At 43.1% G+C, this 22,867-nt stretch overlaps 1 protein-coding gene across 2 annotated transcripts; it reads right to left on the reverse strand.

Moving 5' to 3' along the window:
- Positions 1-16: 16 nt before the first annotated feature.
- tcf20 (transcription factor 20) lies at positions 17-17,100 on the reverse strand. 2 transcript variants are annotated; one of them, XM_044330210.1, is made up of 6 exons: positions 16,517-17,100; positions 5,994-14,422; positions 5,553-5,646; positions 5,330-5,379; positions 5,057-5,157; positions 17-1,662 (listed from the first exon to the last, which is right to left on the reverse strand). In XM_044330210.1, the coding sequence occupies exons 2-5, from the start codon at positions 13,206-13,208 to the stop codon at positions 5,098-5,100; spliced, it is 7,419 nt and encodes a 2,472-aa protein (XP_044186145.1). In that variant the 5' UTR covers positions 13,209-14,422; positions 16,517-17,100; the 3' UTR covers positions 17-1,662; positions 5,057-5,097. The 2 variants fall into 2 exon arrangements, with proteins under 2 accessions (XP_044186145.1, XP_044186144.1); XM_044330209.1 differs by having other exon boundaries at positions 5,316-5,379; positions 16,517-17,094.
- Between the last annotated feature and the right edge of the window lie 5,767 nt (positions 17,101-22,867).

Genomic DNA, 22,867 nt, shown 5'->3' on the forward strand with positions numbered 1-22,867 from the left:
GCAGAAAAATGTCAGATGAAATTGAAACAGGTGTTTTTATAAGCGCAACAAAAGTGACAAAAATATGTTTCAGAAATAAGAAGAGGAGCATACTTGAAGCATTTTTTTTTACGTGTATTCATAATTCATATACATATTGACAGGTTTGTAATACAGCATGGTTTTGATAGTGTAACTGTCTTCTTTCAGCTTGACTTTTTTACAAGAATAACAATAAAAAATGATAAAGACAACACCATGTACGACTCACTTTTAAATTTTATGGCAATGCTTCTTTTGAATGGATTTTGCATCTCCCGATCAAATTGCTGCTGTGTCACTGGAGGGAACCATTCGAAAGTACTTGGTTAGGTTTGCTCCCCATTGGCCCGAACAGTTGGCCAATCACAGCTGTTCGTATGACACCCTCTCCAAAGTTTTCAGCTCCAAAAATGTTTCATCACTGTCCGAGGGACTGACGCCTGTCAGTCAAACTTAACTCCCTGTGTAGAACAGACGCGCTTGTGCACCCAGTTCTACACTGATGAAAACTCCTCCTCAGTGTCCCGTCCTTCATCTTTTTCCAGTCACCATGGTCAAAGATGGCAGACACGCATTAGTCCATAGTGTTATCTCCTCCTCTTACAAGGCTCCTTCTCTTTGCACATTACGAACATTTGTACTTGAAAAATAAGATTGTGTCCGTCTGATTTTTCATGAATACTACTCTGTACCGTAAAAACCCCAGTGATGAAAAATAAGAACACTTTTCAAAAGGACCAAAATGGAATCAAAGACCCAGATATTTGCATTTTTCACTTTCACACACACTCACTTCTCACTCATACACGTGACTTTTGAAAGGCAACAGATGTCCGTTCTACAAGGCAATAATGTCTTTGTGGCAAACTCGACCCTGACATTCCAGACAACATGACTCTGGCTCCTCCCTCTCCAGGAATGAAAAAGAAAAGGGAATAAAAAAAAATTCCAATTCATGTGTTGACTGAATATAGTGAGATACATCCATTTCATTTTTATGAGTAAATACTGATGAGGATACAAAATAATAATGAGGACTAAAATAATAAATGTGATCAGCCTAATGTCATAAGATAAAATACTACTTGTGAGAGGAAAAACTCTCCCCTTTTCTCTGGGTTTGACACCCGATTTGCTCCCAATACATCTCTTCAAAGCAAACAAAAGAAAACCTGAAAAAAAAAAAAAAAAGGTAAATGATAATACAGATGATAAACAAAAGTTTAACACTTAGAGGGTGTCTCAGGAAAATCAAAGTGAGCCTAGAGAGGAAGCTTGTTTCTTTTGTTCTTTACAGAAAAGTTCCTTCGTTCCTCCGTCAGGCTTGACGTCTCATTTAATTCCACTTCGATCTTTGTAGTTGTTTTTTTTTTAAAAGTCTTTTTCTTGTAGCGCCGTTCCTTTATGTTGCATGTCCTTTTTTTTTTTTCTTTTTCTGCTTTTAAGTAAAGAGCAATAATTCTCTTAGAAGAAAAGGTTTCTTTCTGCAATGTCTTAAATGTAAATTATGCTGATTCCTGGTGAGAAATTGTACATTCCCTTTTGTTGTTCTCTGTCATAAGATGCCAGTCCTGTCCTTTCACGTTTGGGGCTGCTTCACAAACATCTCTCATTTCTCAGTCTTCTGTGGTCCAAACTTACCTAAGAAAGGAAACACAAACAATTTGAGATTAGCAGCTCACACTAAAGTCCACAACGCACAGGTTCTTTAACAGAGACAACTTCTGGAAAGAGTAGCAGAGTGAAAATGAATCTTTTGAATTGGACTAATAGGCAGCTAATCACAGACTCTGTTATTATTACCAAACAAGCTGACAAAGAGAAGTGAAAGTCCTATACTGACTACAGTATCTGACTGACATAGTTAAAATGCGTATGTGCAAGTTGAAGTGATCACCTAAATTTTTAATTCATTAATCATTCATTAAATTTTAAAAAGCGGACTGTGACTTTTCCAATCTGAACATATTCACAGGAATAATTCAAGACTTATAAGCACCTGATACATTTCAATGGTAAAATGTTACTTTCTAACAAATCAAACAGCTGTTACTAGGTAAATTTCACTTAGATCAGACATCTACTGCTATGTGATTGGTTATATACATTGGTGCAAAGCATGATGAAGCAAAGAGAAGTTGTATTCACAAACCCTTAGCACACCATCACTATTCTGCTAATCCTACACAAGACGAAAGAAAAGGAAAGACGTGGTTTGTGTGTTTAGTTTCCATGAGGACAGGCAGAAAGTGTGTGTGTGTGTGTGTGTGTGTGTGTGTGTGTGTGTGTGTGTGTGTGTGAGGTGGGAGGGGGGGCTGACAGGGAGTGACAGGCAGGAGTGCAGCCACTAAGGTGAGGTGAGGAGGAGTGCGAGAGCTGGATGATTTTTCTCAGCAAGAGTCCAAGAACTGGCCGACAAAGAGCCTAGAGTAGCTGTTGTGGTGCAGCGTGAAATTAAATTGGAACACGACATGTTTGAATAGAAAAGGTATAAACAGCCCCGAGGCAACAAATTAGAGTCTATTTACTGACGGTCCTTTAATGAGAAAGCACACATCCACCGGGTAATGAAACAACAGTGTTTCCCAGATGAAAATGTACTTATGGTGATTGAACCTGTTGGGTGGGGAGGCGGGGTCTTATACTGCAGAGTTGGCTGCAAAACAGCATTACATTACATCCTAACATCCAAGTAGGGAAGTTTCAGTCTATACCATCTAAACGTTAGGGTGGACTGCCAAAATAAGTTTTGTATTTGGGGAACACTGAGCAACATTATGAACAAATTAAGTGTTAATGAAAGCGCCCTGGATGTGGATTGATACACACTGACCTGATCAAAGTAACAGGAAAATATAAGAGGATTATTCCATATCAATCTGTAGGGATACATGTGATGTACTGTGTAAAGTCCTGATGCGGGACGGTATGGGCATTAGGATGAGATGCAAATAAAATTAATTTCAACTTTGGAAACAAGTGATTGACGAGGCGTAGATTGCCGTTGCAACTCAAAAACATAGCACATAGTACGGAGATAATAGAGGAATCTTATAGACATAAAATGTATGTCTGGCTGAGATTGAACTCTTAACAACCATAACTGAAAATACAACTGATAAAACTTCACCAAGTTCAACCCAGCATAAAGCCAAATGGAAATAATCAATAACTTGAGTATCAATCATGTAGTCATTTAACTCTCTACTCAACAGTTTTACATTGAAAGTCGTTCTCTACACAAGTTTCCTTTTTCTTTGTTACTTGGTATTAAGCTCTGTGAAAGTTTTATGGTGAAAAATCGGCCGAACGTACATGTTTCACCTGTAATGGTGAGTAGCGCTGTTCAACACCTCAGAGAAGTCAGGAAGTGTCTGTCTGTCAGCACTAATTAGATGAATGACTGTCAATCACATATCAAAAGAGACACCCAGGTGGAGCAGCGTTCCCTATTTGGACCTGCTTTTCTCTCTGACAAAACAGCTAAACAGGCTTAAAACACAGTGACTGAACCAGGAAATAAAGATAATAAAATTTAGGTAAAGAAACAATATAAAAGCAATTTACAGTAACTGGCGTCGTTTCTACCAGCTGATGAAAAGACAACATACATTAATTAATATCTATTATTCTACAAATTCATGATTTTGAGACTCCTGTACCATTGAAGCACTACAAATAAACTGAACCCGGGTTATTCTTAAGGTCGGTTCTTTAATTGGCAGTTTTATACATTTTAGCATAATTTATGGTCGCGCTGCAGCCTCTCCTCTCTGTCCTCTGCTCTCTGTGTTGGTGTTTGACCGAGGGCGGGGCTCAACCCCTCCACACACGTGCACACACACACACACGAAGCAGACAGCAGAGCAGAGGGGTCGCGGTGGAGACAGTGAAGCAGGTGAAGTGAAGATAATGTTTTACTTGAGTTAACAACAATTAAGTTCATTACTCTGAGTGCAATAAAACCTTTGCAAGTACAAAGCAAATAAAGCCCCTTTCACACATGCAGTCTATCCCTGAAATGTTCAGGAACATTTATGTACGGGGTCATGTGTGAATGGGGAGCAGGGATCAATATTCAGGGAAAATGCCGGTACGGTTGTGTTGTGAATGAAAGCAGTAACATTGCAGGCGAGGGCACCTGAAGGGTTACGTCTGTCTGACGAAAGACGCTTTCACGTGGAGCAAGCGAACCAATCACAAGACTCGGCTGAATAGAGGAGACATTGCTATTTTTTGAGTGAGCAAATATTTTAAATAAAATGTGCATACTCTTTTTTTAAATGTTTATTCACGTAACTTAAACTGTATTGCTTTCATAAAGCCATATCGATTATTCAAAGCTCCGTCAGACGCTAAGCCACACTCAAGCTGATTATTCAAAATCTTCAATGTGATGGAGCTTTGAATAATTGATCCAGTGGTTCTGTTGTGCTGTGGGGGGCATTTTGCTGACATGGTCTGGGTCCACTTGTCCCCTTAGAGGGAAGCGTCACTGCAAATCAATACAAAATTGTTCTGAGTGATCACCTTAGGTGTTCAATTGTGTTGAGATCTGGTGACTGTGAAGGTCATAGCATATGATTCACATCATTTTCATACTCATCAAACCATTCAGTGACTCCTCGTGCCCTATGGATGGGGGCATTGTCATCCTGGAAGAGACCACTCCCATCAGGATAGAAATGTTTCATCATAGGATAAAGGTGATCACTCAGAACAACTTTGTATTGATTTGCAGTGACGCTTCCCTCTAATGGGACAAGTGGACCCAAACCATGCCAGCAAAATGCCCCCCAAAGCATAACAGAGCCACCAGATCCCCTCACTGTAGGGGTCAAGCACTCAGACCTGTACCAGTTTTTCTTTTAATTTGTCACCTGTCTGTATTTTTAAACCGGACCAATAAGGAGTATTAATAAGAGAACTAGTATTGATAAAATCCTAACGATACCTACCTTTATTCTAAACTGATATTCTCTACATGTCTTACTCTTTATCAAACACACACACATACAACTGAGTCTAAACTTACAGCTCCCAGACTCCTGTGTCTCTTCTTCCTCTGCATTTCTCTCAGCCTCTCTCTGACTGCTCCAGGTACACTGACTTGGCTGGCCGGATGCTCTGGGTAAACTGAGTGATGAAGAGATGGGGGGAGATGAGAGAGACAAAGAAAGACAATGGTTGGGGTTAGAGGACGGCTCAGTCAGTGACAAGGAACTTAAGCATTGAAAATGAGAGTATTTTCACAGAATCAAACAAAAAGAAATCTATATCTTGTTTCAACCAACCTCTCCTTCTTTACCTTGTGCTTCGGACACCGAAGTGAGAAGTTATCTTCATTCAGAGAGCAATCTGGAAGGGAGAGAGTAATTATCAATACATTACAGAGATTGCCACATAGAGCTCAGCTAGTCACCTCTTACAATAGTCTGCTACTTTAAACAGGCACAAACGTCAATTCTTGGGAAACAGTATTTTACACCAACTAACTTAACAGTGTGCCTGTGTTTAATGTATCCACTCACCTGCTTCAATAGCGCACATGTAGTGGTAGCGAAGTGTACAGCCTTTGCTGTAGCAGCCAAGGGTTGAGCCAACCATCTCACAGAATGAGCAGCACTGAGTGTAGACAGACAGAATGGCAAAGGAGAAATCAATACACCTCAAAACTGTACTAGACAGTGAAGAGCGGCTGAGGGCCTGGCAAGATGATAGAAATCGATTAACGCATAACACTATTAATTATATACTGTAGAGCATATTCTGGTAAAATGTTTACTGTTTTATATATTTCATAACATATAACGTAACATCTGAACCTCTGACACACGTCTTCTTACGAGTTAACACTGGAATTCAAAAACTGCCTTTTAAACAGTTACAGTCAACATTATATACGCCAGAAATAATGAGAACCTGAACTATCCCAAAACAAAACAGGTCAAATAGACACAGAGGACACTCACTGTTTCTCTGGCGCCATCTAGTGCCTCTTGCAGGCCGTACAGTCTCCCATTGACAAGGTACACTCCACTGGTCCACACTATACATCCTTCATGGACCCACAGCTCCTCTGGGTCTAGGGGCATCTGAGGCAGCTGGGCGAGTTGTGCCAAGGGTCCCAGGGAGTCCAAGGCTGGCGGTGGGGGCTGGAAGGGCAGGGACGCCTTACTATTGGATGGTACCATTCTGGGGGATTCCTCACTCGATTTGTGCCTCCGTTTAAAGCGGGGATGTGAGGTCAGCTTTCTGTGTTGAGGTCGTTGTTGGGCTTCATCTGACGGCTGCTGCGGCTGTTTTTGCATTTGTTGCTGGTCAATCTCAAGGTCCGGCTCTCTCTTAAGCTCAGGGATAGGTCGGATATCTAGATTCATGTCCCAGGTTAGTGATGTTGTTTTACTGGTAGTTGTGGAGGAGGAAGAGGAGGAGGAGGAGGAGGCAGTGCTGGTGAGCATGCCAGCCACAGGCATTATCATTTCCTCCTTACCAGGTGGAGAGGAAGTTCTAACGGTAGTGGTAAGAGACACTGGGTTTGAATCTAGGCTGATGGCATAGTCAGTCTCAGTTGAGGGCATGGTAAACTGAGCATCTTGTGTTTGTGTTTCTTGGATAGTACTCAAAGCATTTGAGCTTATGTCTGAATTTGGTCCTGTTTTGTTTGTGCCTGTGGTCGCTTGACATTGTCTGACCTGGGGCGGGTTCTTGGGGAGCTTTGCAGCATATTCAGCTGGATAGTAAGGCCCATAGAGATCTCCAAGGTGTTTGTAATTTGCCCATTTCTGACAAAGGCAGCAAAGCAGGCGACCAGAGTGATTGGTCTCTGTAATCACAGGGCCTGAAACAACATAGCCAGATGAAGGAAGTGCTTTTCCTGACTGAAGTGTAGTTTCCACCTCGTCTGTCTCCCTATTCTCTGCTTCTCTGTCTCTCCTAGATAACTGGAAGGAAAGAGCTGAGGACAGGATAGATTCAATTCCACTTCCGCTTGCTTTCCCACTGACTGCACTACGCTCTCCTTTCATCTTGTCCTCCTCAGCATTTACAATGGTGCACACTGCCCCAATCTCTGGTATTTTTTTCTCCACATGTATGTGTGGAACAAACGGGCCCTTTCTATTTGGATCCAGGAGTGCTCTATTTGTGCCGAGACTCCCTCCTGCCCCTAAAGGTGTATCTGGGTCATCTTTGGCCACCGATTGTGTCACAGCTGCCGCCGCCGCCGCTGCTCCCCTCCTCCTTCTCCTCTGTCGTCCTCTTCCTTCTAGTGGCTCGTCTTCATCTTTCACACCTTTGCGTCTCCGTCGCACAGGTTTCACTTCAATCTCTGGCTGTGTGTCCTCACTCTCAACATCTACTTTCACTACCTGGGTTAAAATGGGAGGGGCCAGCGGGGGAGTGCTTTCATTGTCTGGCAGAGCGGGGGCTGCGGAGTCTTCTGTGCTGCTGATAGTCTGCACTGTCTGTGGGGCTGTGGGTGCAGCTACAGTTGGAGTGGGCGGGGCTGGAGGTGCGCTCACAGTTGTGTTCTGAGCCTGGGCTGGAGACTGGGCCTGCACTGGTGTTTGGGCTTGGTTCTGGGCCCGTTTTTGTTTATTCACACTCCCTACTGGCCTGCCCTTCTTCTTGCCAGATGGGAAATAGCCTTTAGGTACAATACTCTCTGGTGGCTTAGAATCTTGTGGCGACAGACTGGACCTACCAGAGGACATCTGATGTTGTCTGTTCAGCATGTGTCCTTGATGGGGCGGGGTGCCTCCATAGTAGTCGCTGCCAGGATAATCATCAAATCCCATGCCAGATTCTTGAAGTTTCTGTCGAAGAAGGTTAGCGGCAGACTGCTCTCCTCTTCTTGTCTCGAGCTGCTGGTAGGTGTTAGTGAAATGCTGAATGTCTGACAGGGCAGATGAAGATGGAGGTGGGGAGCCCTGGACTGGGCGAGGAAGAGGAGGAGGAGGGGGTAAAGGTCCGAGCAAAGTAAAGTCCTCCTTGTCACCGGATGCTGATGCCACAGCAGCTCCTAATCCAAAGTCAAAATCTTGTTGTTTGAGGGCTTGGGATGTCTGATGGGGATCACATGGGTAGGCAGATGGAGGTAAAGGCCCAGTCTCATCAACTCCTCTGAAAGGAATCATGTCATTTAATGAGTGACTTTCATCCATGTAACTATCATCCCCCCCTGCAACCCTGGGGAAATGTGCTAAGTCTTGGTCCTGTGAATCATTAAACGGTGGTATTTCTGAGTGAGAGAAGACTGGGTAATGATTTGACTCGTCATCAGCATGGCCTGCTGGCTTTTTAATATTTGGTGTGATTTTCTGCACTATTGCCTCTAGTTTCAAACCCCGTCCTTTCCTGGGAGGCAAAACCTTGGTATTACCACCTGATGGAGATAGAGGTTGTGAATAGGTATTATCTCCGGGCAGAGGGGAAGACAGCCTGGGACATGGAATATCTGAACTGGATGAGTCATCTTCATTGTGATGGCCTGACTCAGACTGAGCCCCAGGGGAATGATGTGAGTTTGTGGCAGCCCTCTGCTGAGACGCATCCTGAAGTTGCCTTTTGGCGGGAATAGGAGAGATAAAAGAACGAACTCTCCTTCTCAATATTAGGGGATTTGTGTCTCCAGAACCTCCAGCTTTATTTTGACGCTGCACCTGTGGCTGAGTGGAGTTCATGTCAGCAGGAAGCTTAGTGGAGCTGGGTGGAGGAGGAGGGCAGGGATGTTTGGCTTCCTCGGCGGCTCCTCTGGAGACATAAGGTTCAGCAGCACTTGGGCCATGAGTCTTTTGTGGAGGAACAGGGCCATGTGAAGCTACAGGAGCAGGAGCAGGAGCGGGAGCGGGAGCAGGAGCAGGAGGTGGTTGTGTTCTGTAGAAAGAGTCTCCCTCTATCATTCTAGCACCTTCTCTTCCAGGGTGTGTTGAATCCCACATTTTCATATCAAAGTATCGATGATGGAGTGAAGTTTTGGTTGCATGTTGCTCGCTGGGTATGTCAGTTTGGGAGATCATCCTCTGTCTCTGCTCTGATTGACTGACCTTGTGTCTTCCTGGGGAAGAACCAGGTTGCATCATCATCTCCTTAGCTGGCCTGTTCATTGCTTTTACCCAGTCATTCATGTCATGGGGGTGATGAGGGTGGCCACGAGGGTGAGGATACATTTGAAGCTTATTTGTGGGTTGAGTCTGGGGGGATAAACTGTGGTATGGATGGTGTGGGGGGAAATGGGGGTTACCGCGTGGCATTATATTGCCTTCTCTTGTATCTCCAAATCGATAACCAGGAAAACTGCTGGCATTGCCAGTTGATAAATCAACACCATGGAGATAGGACTGATGCCTTGATGGTGAAGATAAAGGATTAGTGCTCATAGGATGAGGAGGCAAGGGCCTAAAGGGGTCAGCATTCATTACAACAGATGAATGAACAGACTTGGAATGATACTCCATATCAGGCTCATTAGCTCCTCCACTTCCATGATGATCAGTTTGTAAATTTGCAGCATCTGGGCCAGCCTCTTTTGATGCTGTTTCCATTTTCACCACTTGTTTCTCTACAGTATCCTTTTTACTCAGATCATTGGCTGCTGCTGGAGAGGAAAATGGCTGTTGAATCACAGAGGCTCCACTCTGACTTTTCTCCCGCTCTCTCTCTCTATCAGTTTCCCTGTCCCTCTCTGGTGTGCTGCGTCGGTTTGGCGACACATCACAGATGACAGAGCGCCGCTCTGATGGGGCTAATATGGAGCCTGATGATTTTTGAGACTCAGTTTGACCAATGCTGCCTGTTAACGGCTCTGGCTCTTGCAAAAGGAGCTCCTGCACAGCAGAGGATGGAGTGGACACATTAGATAATGCTTTTCTCTGTGGAAGAGAATAGTCAGCTAAGTTTATATGTTTTGGTGGGGGTTGCTGAGACTCTGTAGCCTGTGGTAAATGACTCTGGGACACACCCCCTTCAGATTTTTCAGCATTTTGTAATATCTTTGTATTTGTCACTTCTGACTTCACTGAGGACGGAGAATCTGTTGCAAAATCAGGCTCCCCTCCATGCCTCTGGTTTGGATGTGGGGGCTTTCCAGAGCTACCCATTTGGGCAGAATGAGCCGATGCCTCAGTGGCTCCACTTTGCATCCTCATACTTTCAGCCATGCCATACGGGTGTCTGGTTTGAAACTGTTGTTGAACTTGCAGATGTGCAGGAAATGCCTGTTCTGGCCTGCCATAACGTCTGTCTAAATTGTAACCTTGAAGAACCTCCTGTAAAAGACTTGGAAACTGCTGCATTTGAGAATTATCCTCATGACCTTTAGCTGCTGCTGCTTGCCCTCTCTTCACCAATGCCTCTGCTACAGATCCCACATCTTTTGGATGCACAGGGCCATAACCAGTTTGTGATTGTTGGTACCCTAAGTATCTGGAATTTGATTCCATTACTCCCGCTGGGCCAGCCCTCCCTCTGTTCTTCATTGACAAATCTGAGCCATATGTTGATTCTAGGTAGCCATATTTATGTGGTCCAGACTGGGGAGGATTCTGAGGCCGTCCAAAATTTGATTTCTGATGGGATTGGTGATGGGAGGAATATAGACTCAGATCAACACCTTCCTCCCCATTATGACTGCTTGACTCTCTTAAATAAGACTGTGGCTGTTTCTCCTCTACACAGTTGTCTTGGGGTTGTTTGCTTTTTTCAGTGTGACTTCCCTCAGACCGAGCTGAAACAATCACACCAACGCTACTAGCACTTTGCTGTTCCTCAGATGTGTGCTTTTCTTCCCTCTCATTACTGTGTAATCTGGGTGCAGTGTGCAACCTATTTTCTTTGTCCTGACCATTCTGTGTATCAGCTTCTCCATCTCGTTGCATTTGGTTACTGCCTTTCTCTATTTTTTCAGCCGCACCGTCACTTTCATTTTTGATGACTTCATTTTTAATTTCTGCTGTCTTTCTATGGCCACCTCTCTGGTCATTATATGTTAAACCAGGCTCTGAGACACAATTTGGCTGGGGTGGAGGAATACTGGAGGAGGTGGATGAGGGGGATGAGGAAACTGGAGGTGTTGAATGTGAATTTGGGCCAGTCTCTGACGATTGACATCCAAAAGATGGAGATGAGGATGAAGAGGGAACGTGAGCTTCATTTCCTTTTGTTTCAGAAACAGCTGGTTCTTTTAACGGAGAATCACATGTGACTGTTTTAACATTTGATGCTTGTCCAGTCTGTGGTTGGGTTTGACTGTGAGAAGGAAGATGATAGCCAGCTGGTTCAGATCCACTGCTTGCACCACTCATCTGCCTCACTCTTCCTTGTTCCCCCTCGGAAAACTGATCCTCTCGCTCCACCTTGGTCCCCGATGAGCCTCCAACTGACACCAATGAGGAGTCTTCATCGGCACCAGCATCTAAACTGGCACCATCACCAGTCCCCGCTGCACTTCCATCTTTGACTGTGCTAGTACTTGAAGCCGCACTTGCATTTCTACTCCTTGGTTGCGATGGGGGCACGCCATGTGATGGCTGTTGCATCTGCCCGCCATCTTTCCCCTTCCTATGTGAAAGCACTGTGTCAGTGAGGAGCATGTGCTGAACTGTGTTTGGTAAATTGGCTACTTGTGAGCTCAAGGCATTAAGACTATTCAGGCCGGCATCCTGCATTTTGTCGAGTGGAGAAGATGAATAAACAGAGGAACCTTCCTCGCGGGATCCAATTCCTGTACCTGGACCCATTTTGTTGCGGCCTGTTGAAGGAAGACTACTTCCTCCAACTGCACTCATGCTATGAGCTTTATGACTGCCACTGCTACCACAACTACTGATGCTGCTATTTGAGTTGGGTGTGGGACTTAACTGAGGCATGGTCTGCAGTAATCTACCATGACCGTGGCTGCTACGGGGGTTTGATGTAGGAGGATGTGAAGGACCATGACCTGAGGGGTTTCCATGTGCCTCTGAGACACCCATCAAAGGGGAAGGAGAGGAGCTACAGCTGGGAGAATGTACTGCGGAGGCAGCTGGAGAGGGGTTGGATATCGGGCTAAAGTTTTGGTTAATTTGGGTTTGTTGAGCAGTGGGATGCATCGGGGATTTGGCTATTTCTTGGGATGCTGCTTGAGGTATACTGGGATTGGAGGCTTGATGATGTTTAGCATATATAGAGCTTGGAGACGGGCCCTGGTGCTGCATCTTGAGAGAGTTGTCAAAACCCACCCCTAAATTGTGCTGTGAGTTGCGGTGCTGTAGTGTGGCTTGCTTGTGAAGTGAAAGTGTCTGTGGGGAATATCCAGGATAAGTTGAAGCATGGTAACTCTGTTGAACATTCTCCATTGGCCCCACATTATTAGCAGCAACTGAACCAGAGACTGAGTTTGAACTGGAGTTGACACTGGGAGAACTGTTGACTTTGGGATCAAACCCAGTGCTAGCAGCCCCATCGAGATATCTCTGCAGAGGGGGGCTGTACATTCCTGATGACCCTGTGGATGCTCCACCCTGTGGGGAGTAATGCGGGTACTGAGGGGTCATTCTGTGCCCAGAGTGTGGATAGCTCCTATGCTGCTGTCCATGGTGGACAGCTGGGAAGGTTTGTCCATGCTGGCGGTGCTGCATTTGAGAACCTGGCACTGCCTGCATTGCAGGGTTCTGACTCATATTGTACTGATGAGAAGGAGAGAACGCTCCAGCACCTCCACCTGAACCAGCACTGGAAGCATAGTCTACTGGATATGGTGACATCAGGCCAGATGATGGTGCAGAGCCAGATCCAGCATGCCTGTACTGGTGAGGTAAATGTCCATCGATATTAGGGTACCCAAAGCCTGCCCCATAAGCCATACCCCCCCTTCTGTGCCTGTCTTTCCCACCCATTGAAAAATAGTAATCCATGGCATCTTTCCTGTAAGGGTTGTTACTGCTGCCACTGTGAATGGTACCCTGTGTTGGCGGTGGCTCCACAGCTCCTCTGTTTCGAGCACTGTAAGCAAGCATGTGGCTGGCTTGACTGGGGTGGTGATGGGCTCTGTGCAGGCTCTGCTGTTGCATCCCTACGTAATCATCTGTCATCCTTGGGGAGATTTGAGGGTCTGCTGGCTGAGGGGGATACGGAGGTCCTCCTCCTCCCCTCCCACTGAACCCAGGGGGGAGAGAGGGGGGAGCCGGACTGTTAGAAAAATTCTGCATTTTTTTCCCCCCAAGTTTGGATTAAAAACGGAAATATCTGTCAATGTCTATACCAGGGAATGCCTCTGATCAAAAACTGGAAGGCTTATGGCAGTAACCATAAATGCAAAAGAGAGTCTAAGGCCTGGCAGTAAAACAAGGAAATGCTTTTAAAATCCACCCAAGAGTTGAAGCAGAGGAATATATATCACTTTTTTGTAGCAGAAAATGGGTTGAACAGAGAATGATGTTATCAAATTGTAAAAATCTTCTTCGGTGTGATGATGGTATATGGTTGTTTCCACTAAAAAAAAGGTTCACATAACAGCTGGGTCTTAAAAAATGGAATTTTCTTTAAAAAAAAAAAAAAAAAAGAAAAAAAAAAAAAGAAGAGAGAGATATGTAGTGAAGCAAGTTTCTACTGCAGAAAAATACTAGATTAAACGTATGTAGTCATTCGCATGAAGCTAAAGCAGTTTGGCACTGAGCAGGCAATGATATCATGGATGAGTGACACACCACAGTGTGAGATGTTCAACCTTAAATGTCTTTACATGTGTTTGTTCTGCTATAATAGCTCAAGCAAACAGAGCTATTTTAGGATTAAATTCTGTGGTGATCCAATAGCATCTTGTGTAACAAAAAAAAATCTCAATAAAACCATTGAGACTGTGTTCCGTCACAACAATCCCTCAGTTCATCAACATGTGTAAGTTTGCCAGGACCTGACTCACACCTGTGTGAGATGAAAACTGCAGTAACGCAAATTAAGAGGTCTGAATACCGACCTTCACTAAACACTCCCGGAGGCAAACACTCCATTGACATTCTCATCAGCTCTTGGATGCAGTGTAATACTTTTTGAGATGTTCTTTTTCTTGGTCATTCCCTTTCAAATGCTGTTCTCTTTTTTTGTTTTTTGCTGCTGCATGCATTCATTTGGACTGTAGAAGTCTTTGGTCCCTATTTAGTAATTGTTCTTTCCTTGACTGTGTTCAGATTCTTCTTGGTGCTCTCCTGTATCTTCAGCATTTAGCTGTCTTACCTTTGTTTTTTTCTGTCAACCATCATTTAATTCTACCTAGTTCCATGGCAACAATTTCCCAAAAGGAGGGTAATCCATTTATTCCACTTCAAGTTCAGTCAATTCAAGCTCCCGTTTTCCGTTTCTCTTCAGTATTTCCATGCAGATAAGTTCATTTTCCAGGAGCTGCTGACCAGAAGCCTTCACAACTCTGCAGATACAAAAGATAAATAAATAAAAAAAAGTTAGCATGCAGAAATGAAAAGTCAACATTTATTTAACATACCTTCTGCTAAAGTACTGTTGTTATAATTAAATAATTATAAGAGAAATGCCTTGTGGTCACACAATAAAAAGCCTTTCTGAGCTTGACAGTTTAATAACTGTTTGTCAGAATATTTTTATTCATCAATTTAATTTCAGCTGTAAATATTACATATTTACAAATGCAACAAGCAACATGATCAATGACATTAGGTTTAAGCCTTTGTTTGGGCCCTCTCTAACTTTGATGATCTCATTCTTTAAATATTGATGCTGTGTTTACTGAAACAGAAAAATCTCATCTAGGATCTAGGATCACATACGACAGATTACACTAGTATTCAGTATTTCCTGTAAGTCGACACAGGTCTATAACAGATATATTCAAATCACAATGTTAACATGACTTCCTCATCGCTTCCCTACTTAAAAGGTTTGCTGGCCTCATATCGACGCACCTATTTTAATATGTATTGTGAGAACAGCCTTTACTGTGGCTGGAGCTTTAACAATACATGCCTAAGCTGTCTCCTCTGACTGATAGCAAACAGGGACAGTGGAGAGAAAAGTGGGTTCACGACAGCATGCAATTAAGGCAACAAAGTAACATAGACAAGGTCACAAACACTACTTTGCATGTAAACAAACAACCTCATAGAGCCAAGACAGAAGCGGTCCATGTCCCACCTCTTTACAATGAGACTGAAGACCATTAACTTCACTGTATTTAACTTGTTTAATGGGCTTTAATTATTAGGGGTGATAATTAAAGGGATGGTGCCACCTTTATGAGGTCAGTGCCCATAATTGCCATGTGTGACACAATACACTGTAAAATGGTTAATGGCCCTAAAACAACTTTGGGTGACTTTTGTTATGGTGTAGACTTAATGTGAACCACACAATAACAAGTCATCACTGTTTATATGATTAGAACTACTAGTATAAGTGGTGTTATGTGTCTGTCAGTACTATCATTAGTGTGAATCTTCACCAATGTAATGTATTGTTTTATTCACAGAGAAGGTGATGAGCAGTTGAATGAAGAACAGGAGAATAAAAGAGGACCACCAGGGGGGCTACAAAACAAACTGGTCACACATTGTAAATCAAATTGAGTCAAACATACTGCCATTACCAAACAGGTCTGTGTTCAGGTGTCACCTTTGAGGGTCAAAAGTGGTGTACACGGGTGATCCAGTGTAAAATTTGGAAGGATTTTATAGATCTCCAGCCGTGCATGAGCTCATATCTTGATTACTAATTAATCACAGCAGCTCACTGTGCACGACCAGGCAGCAGCATTCACAATACACAGAACAGTGCAGCATTAATACTAAGTGGCTCAGTGCAGTCTGTCAGCAAGTCAATCAATTGCATAGCAGCCTATATTAATCGAGAAGAGCATACGCAATGTGTTTTGCAGGCAGATAAGTTAATGATCCAACGGCAGCTCTGTTGTATGTTGATGGTTTGTCGTCTCGGATGGTCATCAACGCAAAACATTGGTTTTTTGTACCACAGCCTTACTAGCTACATTAGCCAAAAGCAAGGTATACGCATTACAATTAGCTTTGTAGTGCTGCCTCTTTAGCTTTGTAAGGTTAGCGTTAGCTAAAATACCACATATATATATATATCTGCTACTGCAAATGAAATATGCGAGCTAGTCGCATATATTGGGAGCTAGCTAAGCTACAATCACTGGTTAGCATCTTAGCAAGCCAGCTAATTTGCGTTTATTACATTATTACAAGCATTTGAGACGACAGGCTAAAGGCACGGGGCAGCCAGGCAGCGTTTAGCTACCAGAGAGAGGTGATTAGGTGCAGATGTTCCCCCCTCAGAAATTCAGTGGGGCTGTGAGTAAATGGGTTAGCTAGCATAAATAACGTATACTAGCAAGAGACATGGTGTGGGTACTGCATCAGAAAATTATCATTACGCAGCCTGACATTTTCCTTCAATAAACACAGCTAACGTTTTGCAGGGAGAGGCAAGTCAGCCAGAGACAGGCTAGCTAACATACTCAAATGCATACCTGAAAACGGAGCAATACAAGGCCCCGCGAAGAGTGAAAGGCTGTTTTGTGACAATCCCGCTGCTGTGGCAGGAAACCCCAGTCTTGAGTCGACTGCTCCGCCGCTTTTCCCTCACCCTTTTGAGTCCAGACAACCCCGACCAGCGGCGGCGAAGTCGGGGGGCCCGTCACGACACTCAGATCCCGGGCCTTTCTTCCGATTCCCCCTTTTTTCTTTTGTCCTCACCTCCAAAAATGATGAGAGCAGAGCACAATCGGGGTGCCTGTGGGTCCCGTAACCAGTGAGGTCCATACACCCCCGCCCCCTCCCCTCTTGTTCCCTCGCCTCTCTCTCTCTCCCTCTTTCACACACCGCTTAGGTGATTCCACCTATCTCGAACTAAAATTAAACACATTGCCATCACATAAGCCTCCACTAACACATGAAGATCTCAAACGTCAGTTTCCGCCACTAATTTGCATTTGCATGCCTTCATCAGTAGCTAGACCTATTCGTTTCCCTGTTAGACTACTGTTTTTTTTTCTTGCAACAGAAAGACCGCCTTGAAAATGCATACACACTCATATTCCTGCACCCCCTCCCTCATCTCTCCATCACATCCCTCTATCTCCCCTCCCTCTCTGACGCTTTAGCTATTTCATTGATTTTCACCTATTTCCACCATAAAATCTAAGATTGAACCAATATTGCAAATGTAAATTTTGTATGTCTGGTCTGAGCGTTTTGCTACAGCTCCTTTGTTCTTATTTCACCTCAAATGAAAATGAATTAGGGTAGCTTAATGAAGGCACCAGGGTACAAAGGCAATGAGGAGAGGAGACAGGCTTGAATGGAATGGTAGGTTATGTCTGAAATGAATAAGTCAATAACAGATATCACATAATTTGAGAGCAAATAGGTAAGCCTGCATTAGAGGAAGATTGCAGTGAAATGGATGAAGCTTGTTAAGTTTATCGTGGTCTCTTAATGCAGAAACACAGATCTATTGTACACGCAGTGCAGCTGTGTTGTATTTTTCACAAAGAAAAGACACATAATATGTAGCTGTTGGCTGACGTTTGACACAACATGCTCAGAACATCATCATGACCAGAACAACAATGGAGGAGCTAAATAGAATCCTTTTCCCATTAAATTTATTGTGTTGTCTCTGCCTTAGCTTATCTGCTCTCACACAGGGCCAGTGAGTGCAGTGCAGACACACTCACACTCTCCTACCATCATAATGATGTGCCCTCTGCCCCCCATCCATGGTGCTGCACTTTTAATGTACTGCTGTGTGTCATACACACACACACATACACACACACACACACACACCACTGCACATGCATTAAGACCTACAGCAAACCACAAATGCACATACAAAGACTCACACACACACAATGCAGTCTGAAATGCACAAAAGCAGTTAGTACACAAGCACACACACACATACACACACGTGCACGTATGCAGTCACTCACTTAACCTGTCAATCACCAGAGTAAAATTTCTCTTAGTTTCTAAACAACAGTTCAACACATTTCATTCCCTTGCAGAGTCTATTTCTATCATAGTTGCCATAGCAACTGCATCACAGAGCATGTGGATAATTTTTAGGAGATGTACCTACATTTGCTTTTCACATGTGCAATTTCATGCAGACACCCTCACTTGCCGGTTCAATTCTTCATCCATGAATCACCTGAATGCAGTTGTGTACTTGTATTGCCACTAAGTCAAAGGGGAAGAGCTGAGAGGCGAGATTAAGGGCATTGATACTCTGAACCAGCAAGTCAGCCAGCCAGGCCTATCCAATCAACAGGAACGCCTGCTGGGATACACACAGACTGTCTCCATCACCTACAAGGTCACAAAATCTTCTACAGAAGAGGCTCAAAGCACACAGTTGTAAAGGAAGCAACTAGTTTAGAACGCATTTAATTCTCTCCACATCTTTCTTACATGCACAATGATGTACACACACACAATCTCTTCTAATGTGTGGACAAATGTTGGTGCTTTTTGCACTGTTGCAGCGAAATAGTGCAAGTTCAAACCTGCTGTTTCCCCTCTAGTTACAAAGAGATTATTCTGATAAGCAGAAGAACAGAATCTAGCAGATGATTAAGCATTTATCTTTCAATTTGATTATATACTTTGTTTTTAAATTGTACAAACCTAAAGTCACCTTTGAAACAGATTTTGAAAATTAAAAAATCTTTAAATCAACCATTTAAATAATTTATATATTTGCTTATACAATATTTATAAAATATTATATATTTATAGCTCATAGAGGAAAGAAAAACATCGTTTTAGCCTCAACCAGACAGAGTGCATGTTGATTCTATTGTCCTATATCCATTGGACATAGTTTTTATTTTATCTAAAATGACACTAAAATATGAGAACTTAATTTTATGTTACTGTGTTTTTATTACAGGAAACATCCCAAGGCTGCACTGCATTGTGTAGCTAATGGTTCTTATTGTCATGACTTGTGTTCTCTCCTGCACAGTATCTGCTGACAAGAATGCTTGAAATGTTACAGAGCCTTGAATAAATATGAGAACTAAACAATGTGTTGACTACATTATGTATAAGACCTTCACATTACAGAGTCCAGCACAACCCAGCTACAGTAGGTAAACTTGTGAATATACTATACGAGCTTGAGACAGCTCAGTATTCACACCATCGACTTTTACAGAAATCTGAGCAAATATCTGCACTCATTAGCTAAAGCAAACACAATATGTGAGCTCTCACGACAAAATGACTCGCATTGCCCTTGATATGCCAAAACTAAATGAAGACATTTTGCATCAGTGAGAAGATTTACATAGAATTAAATTCAATGTGTTGAATCTGCCTGTCTGGTTCTCAACAAAAGGTCTACAGTGTCCACAGGCCTGAGACGCTGGCAAGTTAGATGTCACTCAAGCAGGAGAACGGGCAATTAAAACTCAGCTGGAGCATAGTTCCATAACCTGAGCGCCTGGAAAGAGGAACAGTGGATAAGTACCTGCACTGTGTGCTAACTGCTCACCCTGAATACAATCCATTTTTAGGGTCATTTTTATGTAAAGGCGTGAAGCTAGTTAGAGGGTTCTTTCTGCTTCTGATTATGTCCATAATAACCATTAATGACTCCATTTTGAGTGCTGATGCTTTGATAACATTTGTAAGAATCACTTGTTCCCCTAGTTACCAATATTAAAATATACTGTTCATTTTATGACTAATAACAAACATTTGATACTACAGCTCACATACTGTTAGGATGATATCAGGATTTTTTTATTTATACGTATACCTATATACATTTAAATACTTGTATATAAAATGTACAATATAATGATCATTTATGACAGTGTCCTTAAAGTACTTGGCTTTGATTTTGTAAAACAGTGGATAGAATAGAGACCATTCTGCACCTCATATGCCAAAGTTTGCCCAGAATACTAGTCTGGACAACACTAGCATCCTGCAGCAGTCAATTCATACAGCAGCAACAAATGACCTGCCTCAACACAGCAGTGATTTGCAGTTTCCTTGATGACCACATGGAGTCAGAGTCATACAACAAAAATGCAGCAGTGATCTGATGCTCAGTATCTGGCCTTGGGTTTACAGCAGTAGGCTGAATAAGAAGAAATATCCTTTATATTCTTTTGTCTGAAACCCCGGTCCATCAATCCCTTTGAAGTGTGTGCTTCTAAAGTTGTGCTTTGGTAAAATTTCACAGTCTTTGATCCTTCTTCATCTGGCGTGTCCTACAATATCACAATTAGTGTCCCACGGACATTTAATGTTATATCAGTGGAATGGGCACCGCTTTGATAACACATGATAATACATAATACTGAGGACACAGAGAAATGAGATCTTGAACTTTGATTGCGTCTAGGTGTGGTGCCCCTCTCACAATTTCAAACTCTTGTAGATCAAAGAGCATGACGCAGCCCTGTTGAAATACACTTTCAGCAGATCCAACTCTAAATCACTGACCTTAACCAAATCTGATGATGTGAAGATGTATTTTTCTCAAAGGGACTTCAGTGATACATACTGAGTATTTGTCCTCTCCACCACCATTAGAATGATTGCTCCCATCTTACAAGTGATATCTGCAAAATCAAATAGCATGGAAACACACACACTGCGGCTCTAAATAGCATACACACTTGTTTGCTTGTTTATCAAATATGAGAGGTGGCATATAGCATTGAAATGATTCACAGCACTGTTTAAGTATCAGTGACAAGCAGTGACCAGCAGGGAGCGCTCTCTCCTAATGTCCCTCACCACTTTCACATAACTCTCTTTCACACTGAGGCCTGCTGCCACACTCTCCTCGTCTCCTAGCAACCGCAGAACCCTGCCTCCAATCACTACGGATACCGGCAGGGATGGAGGGAGGGTGGAAGAGTGTGAAAGAGGCAGAGGAGGAGGAGGAGGAGGAGAGGAGAGGCTGGCTAGGCATCGGCATCAGCATCCCAAGCAGCAGAACTGAAAGCTGGGTGCCGGGTAACAAGTTAATGCTAAGGGTTTCAGAGGTGGATCATAGTGGGTTTGGGGGTGTGGGGAGGAGGGGTCTGGTTGTGAGAGGTGAATCATGGAGCCAAGGTTCTCAGGAACATATTGAGATCATAATTCAAATCAGCCATATTACAGAATGTGAAGTGGTAGAGAGTGATTGCCCCACTTAAGCCAGGTTGTCTTGAGGGTCTCCTTTGCGTAGCCTCCACAGCTCATGGTTCATCCTGTTGTCCTCTCTTCCCACTTTCACCTGGAGCCCATTAAATTTGATGGTGCCATCATCATCTCTGTTCTGTCCTTGTGACTCGTGGCAGGTCTCTGTGGTTTATTACTCCACTCTTCCTTGGGGATCCATACTTTTCTCTCCTGTGATCTATGTTTCTCTCACACACATGGGATGTGCATGCATACATGTACACACAGACAAAAATATGTCCATGCATGCACACCTTCTGTACTGTACAGAACAGTCCTACATTACATTACACACGTCACTTACATTTACAGTGGTATGTTAGAGGTGCATCATCGTCACATGTCACATAGCCTATATAACATTCTGTGTATGTCATGCATCCAGAATACACACACACACACACACACACACAAAAACACACTTCACACGCACACCTACACATGCTCGTCACTCACAGAGCTAACACACAAGCTTTCACACACTCCTCATGTGATGCGACAGTGACCTTAGACACTGGATCTCCTCCTCCCTGTGGTGGCTGTCATGTGGGGATGCGCAACAGAGATACACGCATGACAGGGTTTAGTCAGGAAGACTGAGCCATGTTCAACGTCAGGCTGATACACAACGGGACTCACTGGAGTGAAAGCTGACAGGTTGTGTGCAGCTCGCAACCAATGCAATATGATACTTAAATGCAAAATGAAAGACTACTACATTATGTTATGATATGAGACAGTGTACATAGACAGAACATATTGAATATATTGCACATGGGAGTTATTTCATGGCAAGATTCTTTACGTGTTGCACTGAGGAAGAGACATGTCACACATTGCAACCCGAGGCTTTATCAATAAACGATCATATTGTCGTGTTATTAATTGCATCCTGTGATGACTTATGTAGAAAAAAGAACATTTAATCTCAGCAAGAGTGAAACAATAATAAAACTCTTTATAAAGGACATTAAAAAAATTGAACGTCTGTGTGAATTACATCTAAAAATCCTTACATCTATAAATCTTTACAACAATGCAATCAACAATGTTAAAAATGAATGTGAATAAAAGTGATGGCACTAACAATAATCCTAGGACTAGCACTAATAATACCACTACTAATGATATACAGTTTTTGGCTATTACTGCTATGATTTTGAATTATGATAAACTAGTGATATATATGTATACATACTGTATATTGAATAGTATATATGTATAGTAACATAATAATGTTGATGATTTTTTTTCATAATACAATATATATATGATTAAACTCATCGGTTGAACTCATTGTACAATACCAATTATTTCGAAGTACATTCTGTGCTTCCAGGTGCTGCCACAGCACCAGACCAACACATTATCCTTTGAAGAAATCTGTTCCAGGAAGAGCAGCGACGTAATATACGACTGCAAAACTTTAACTCTGGGCCACAGAAGAGATGAGGGCGGGAGGGGAGAAGTGGGAGGAGGGAGGGGGAGAACATGTGTATGTACAGTATGTCTGTGTGTGAAGGGATTGATAAAGAAAGAGAGAAAAACGCTGGCTGCTGTTGCCGAGGCAACCATCTCTCTCTCTCCCCTCTCCTCTTTAACCCTTTCTCCTCAGCACTTCCTTTTCA

This window comes from Thunnus albacares, chromosome 17 (genome assembly GCF_914725855.1).
Source record: "Thunnus albacares chromosome 17, fThuAlb1.1, whole genome shotgun sequence".
In the NCBI taxonomy this organism is placed as follows: domain Eukaryota; kingdom Metazoa; phylum Chordata; class Actinopteri; order Scombriformes; family Scombridae; genus Thunnus; species Thunnus albacares.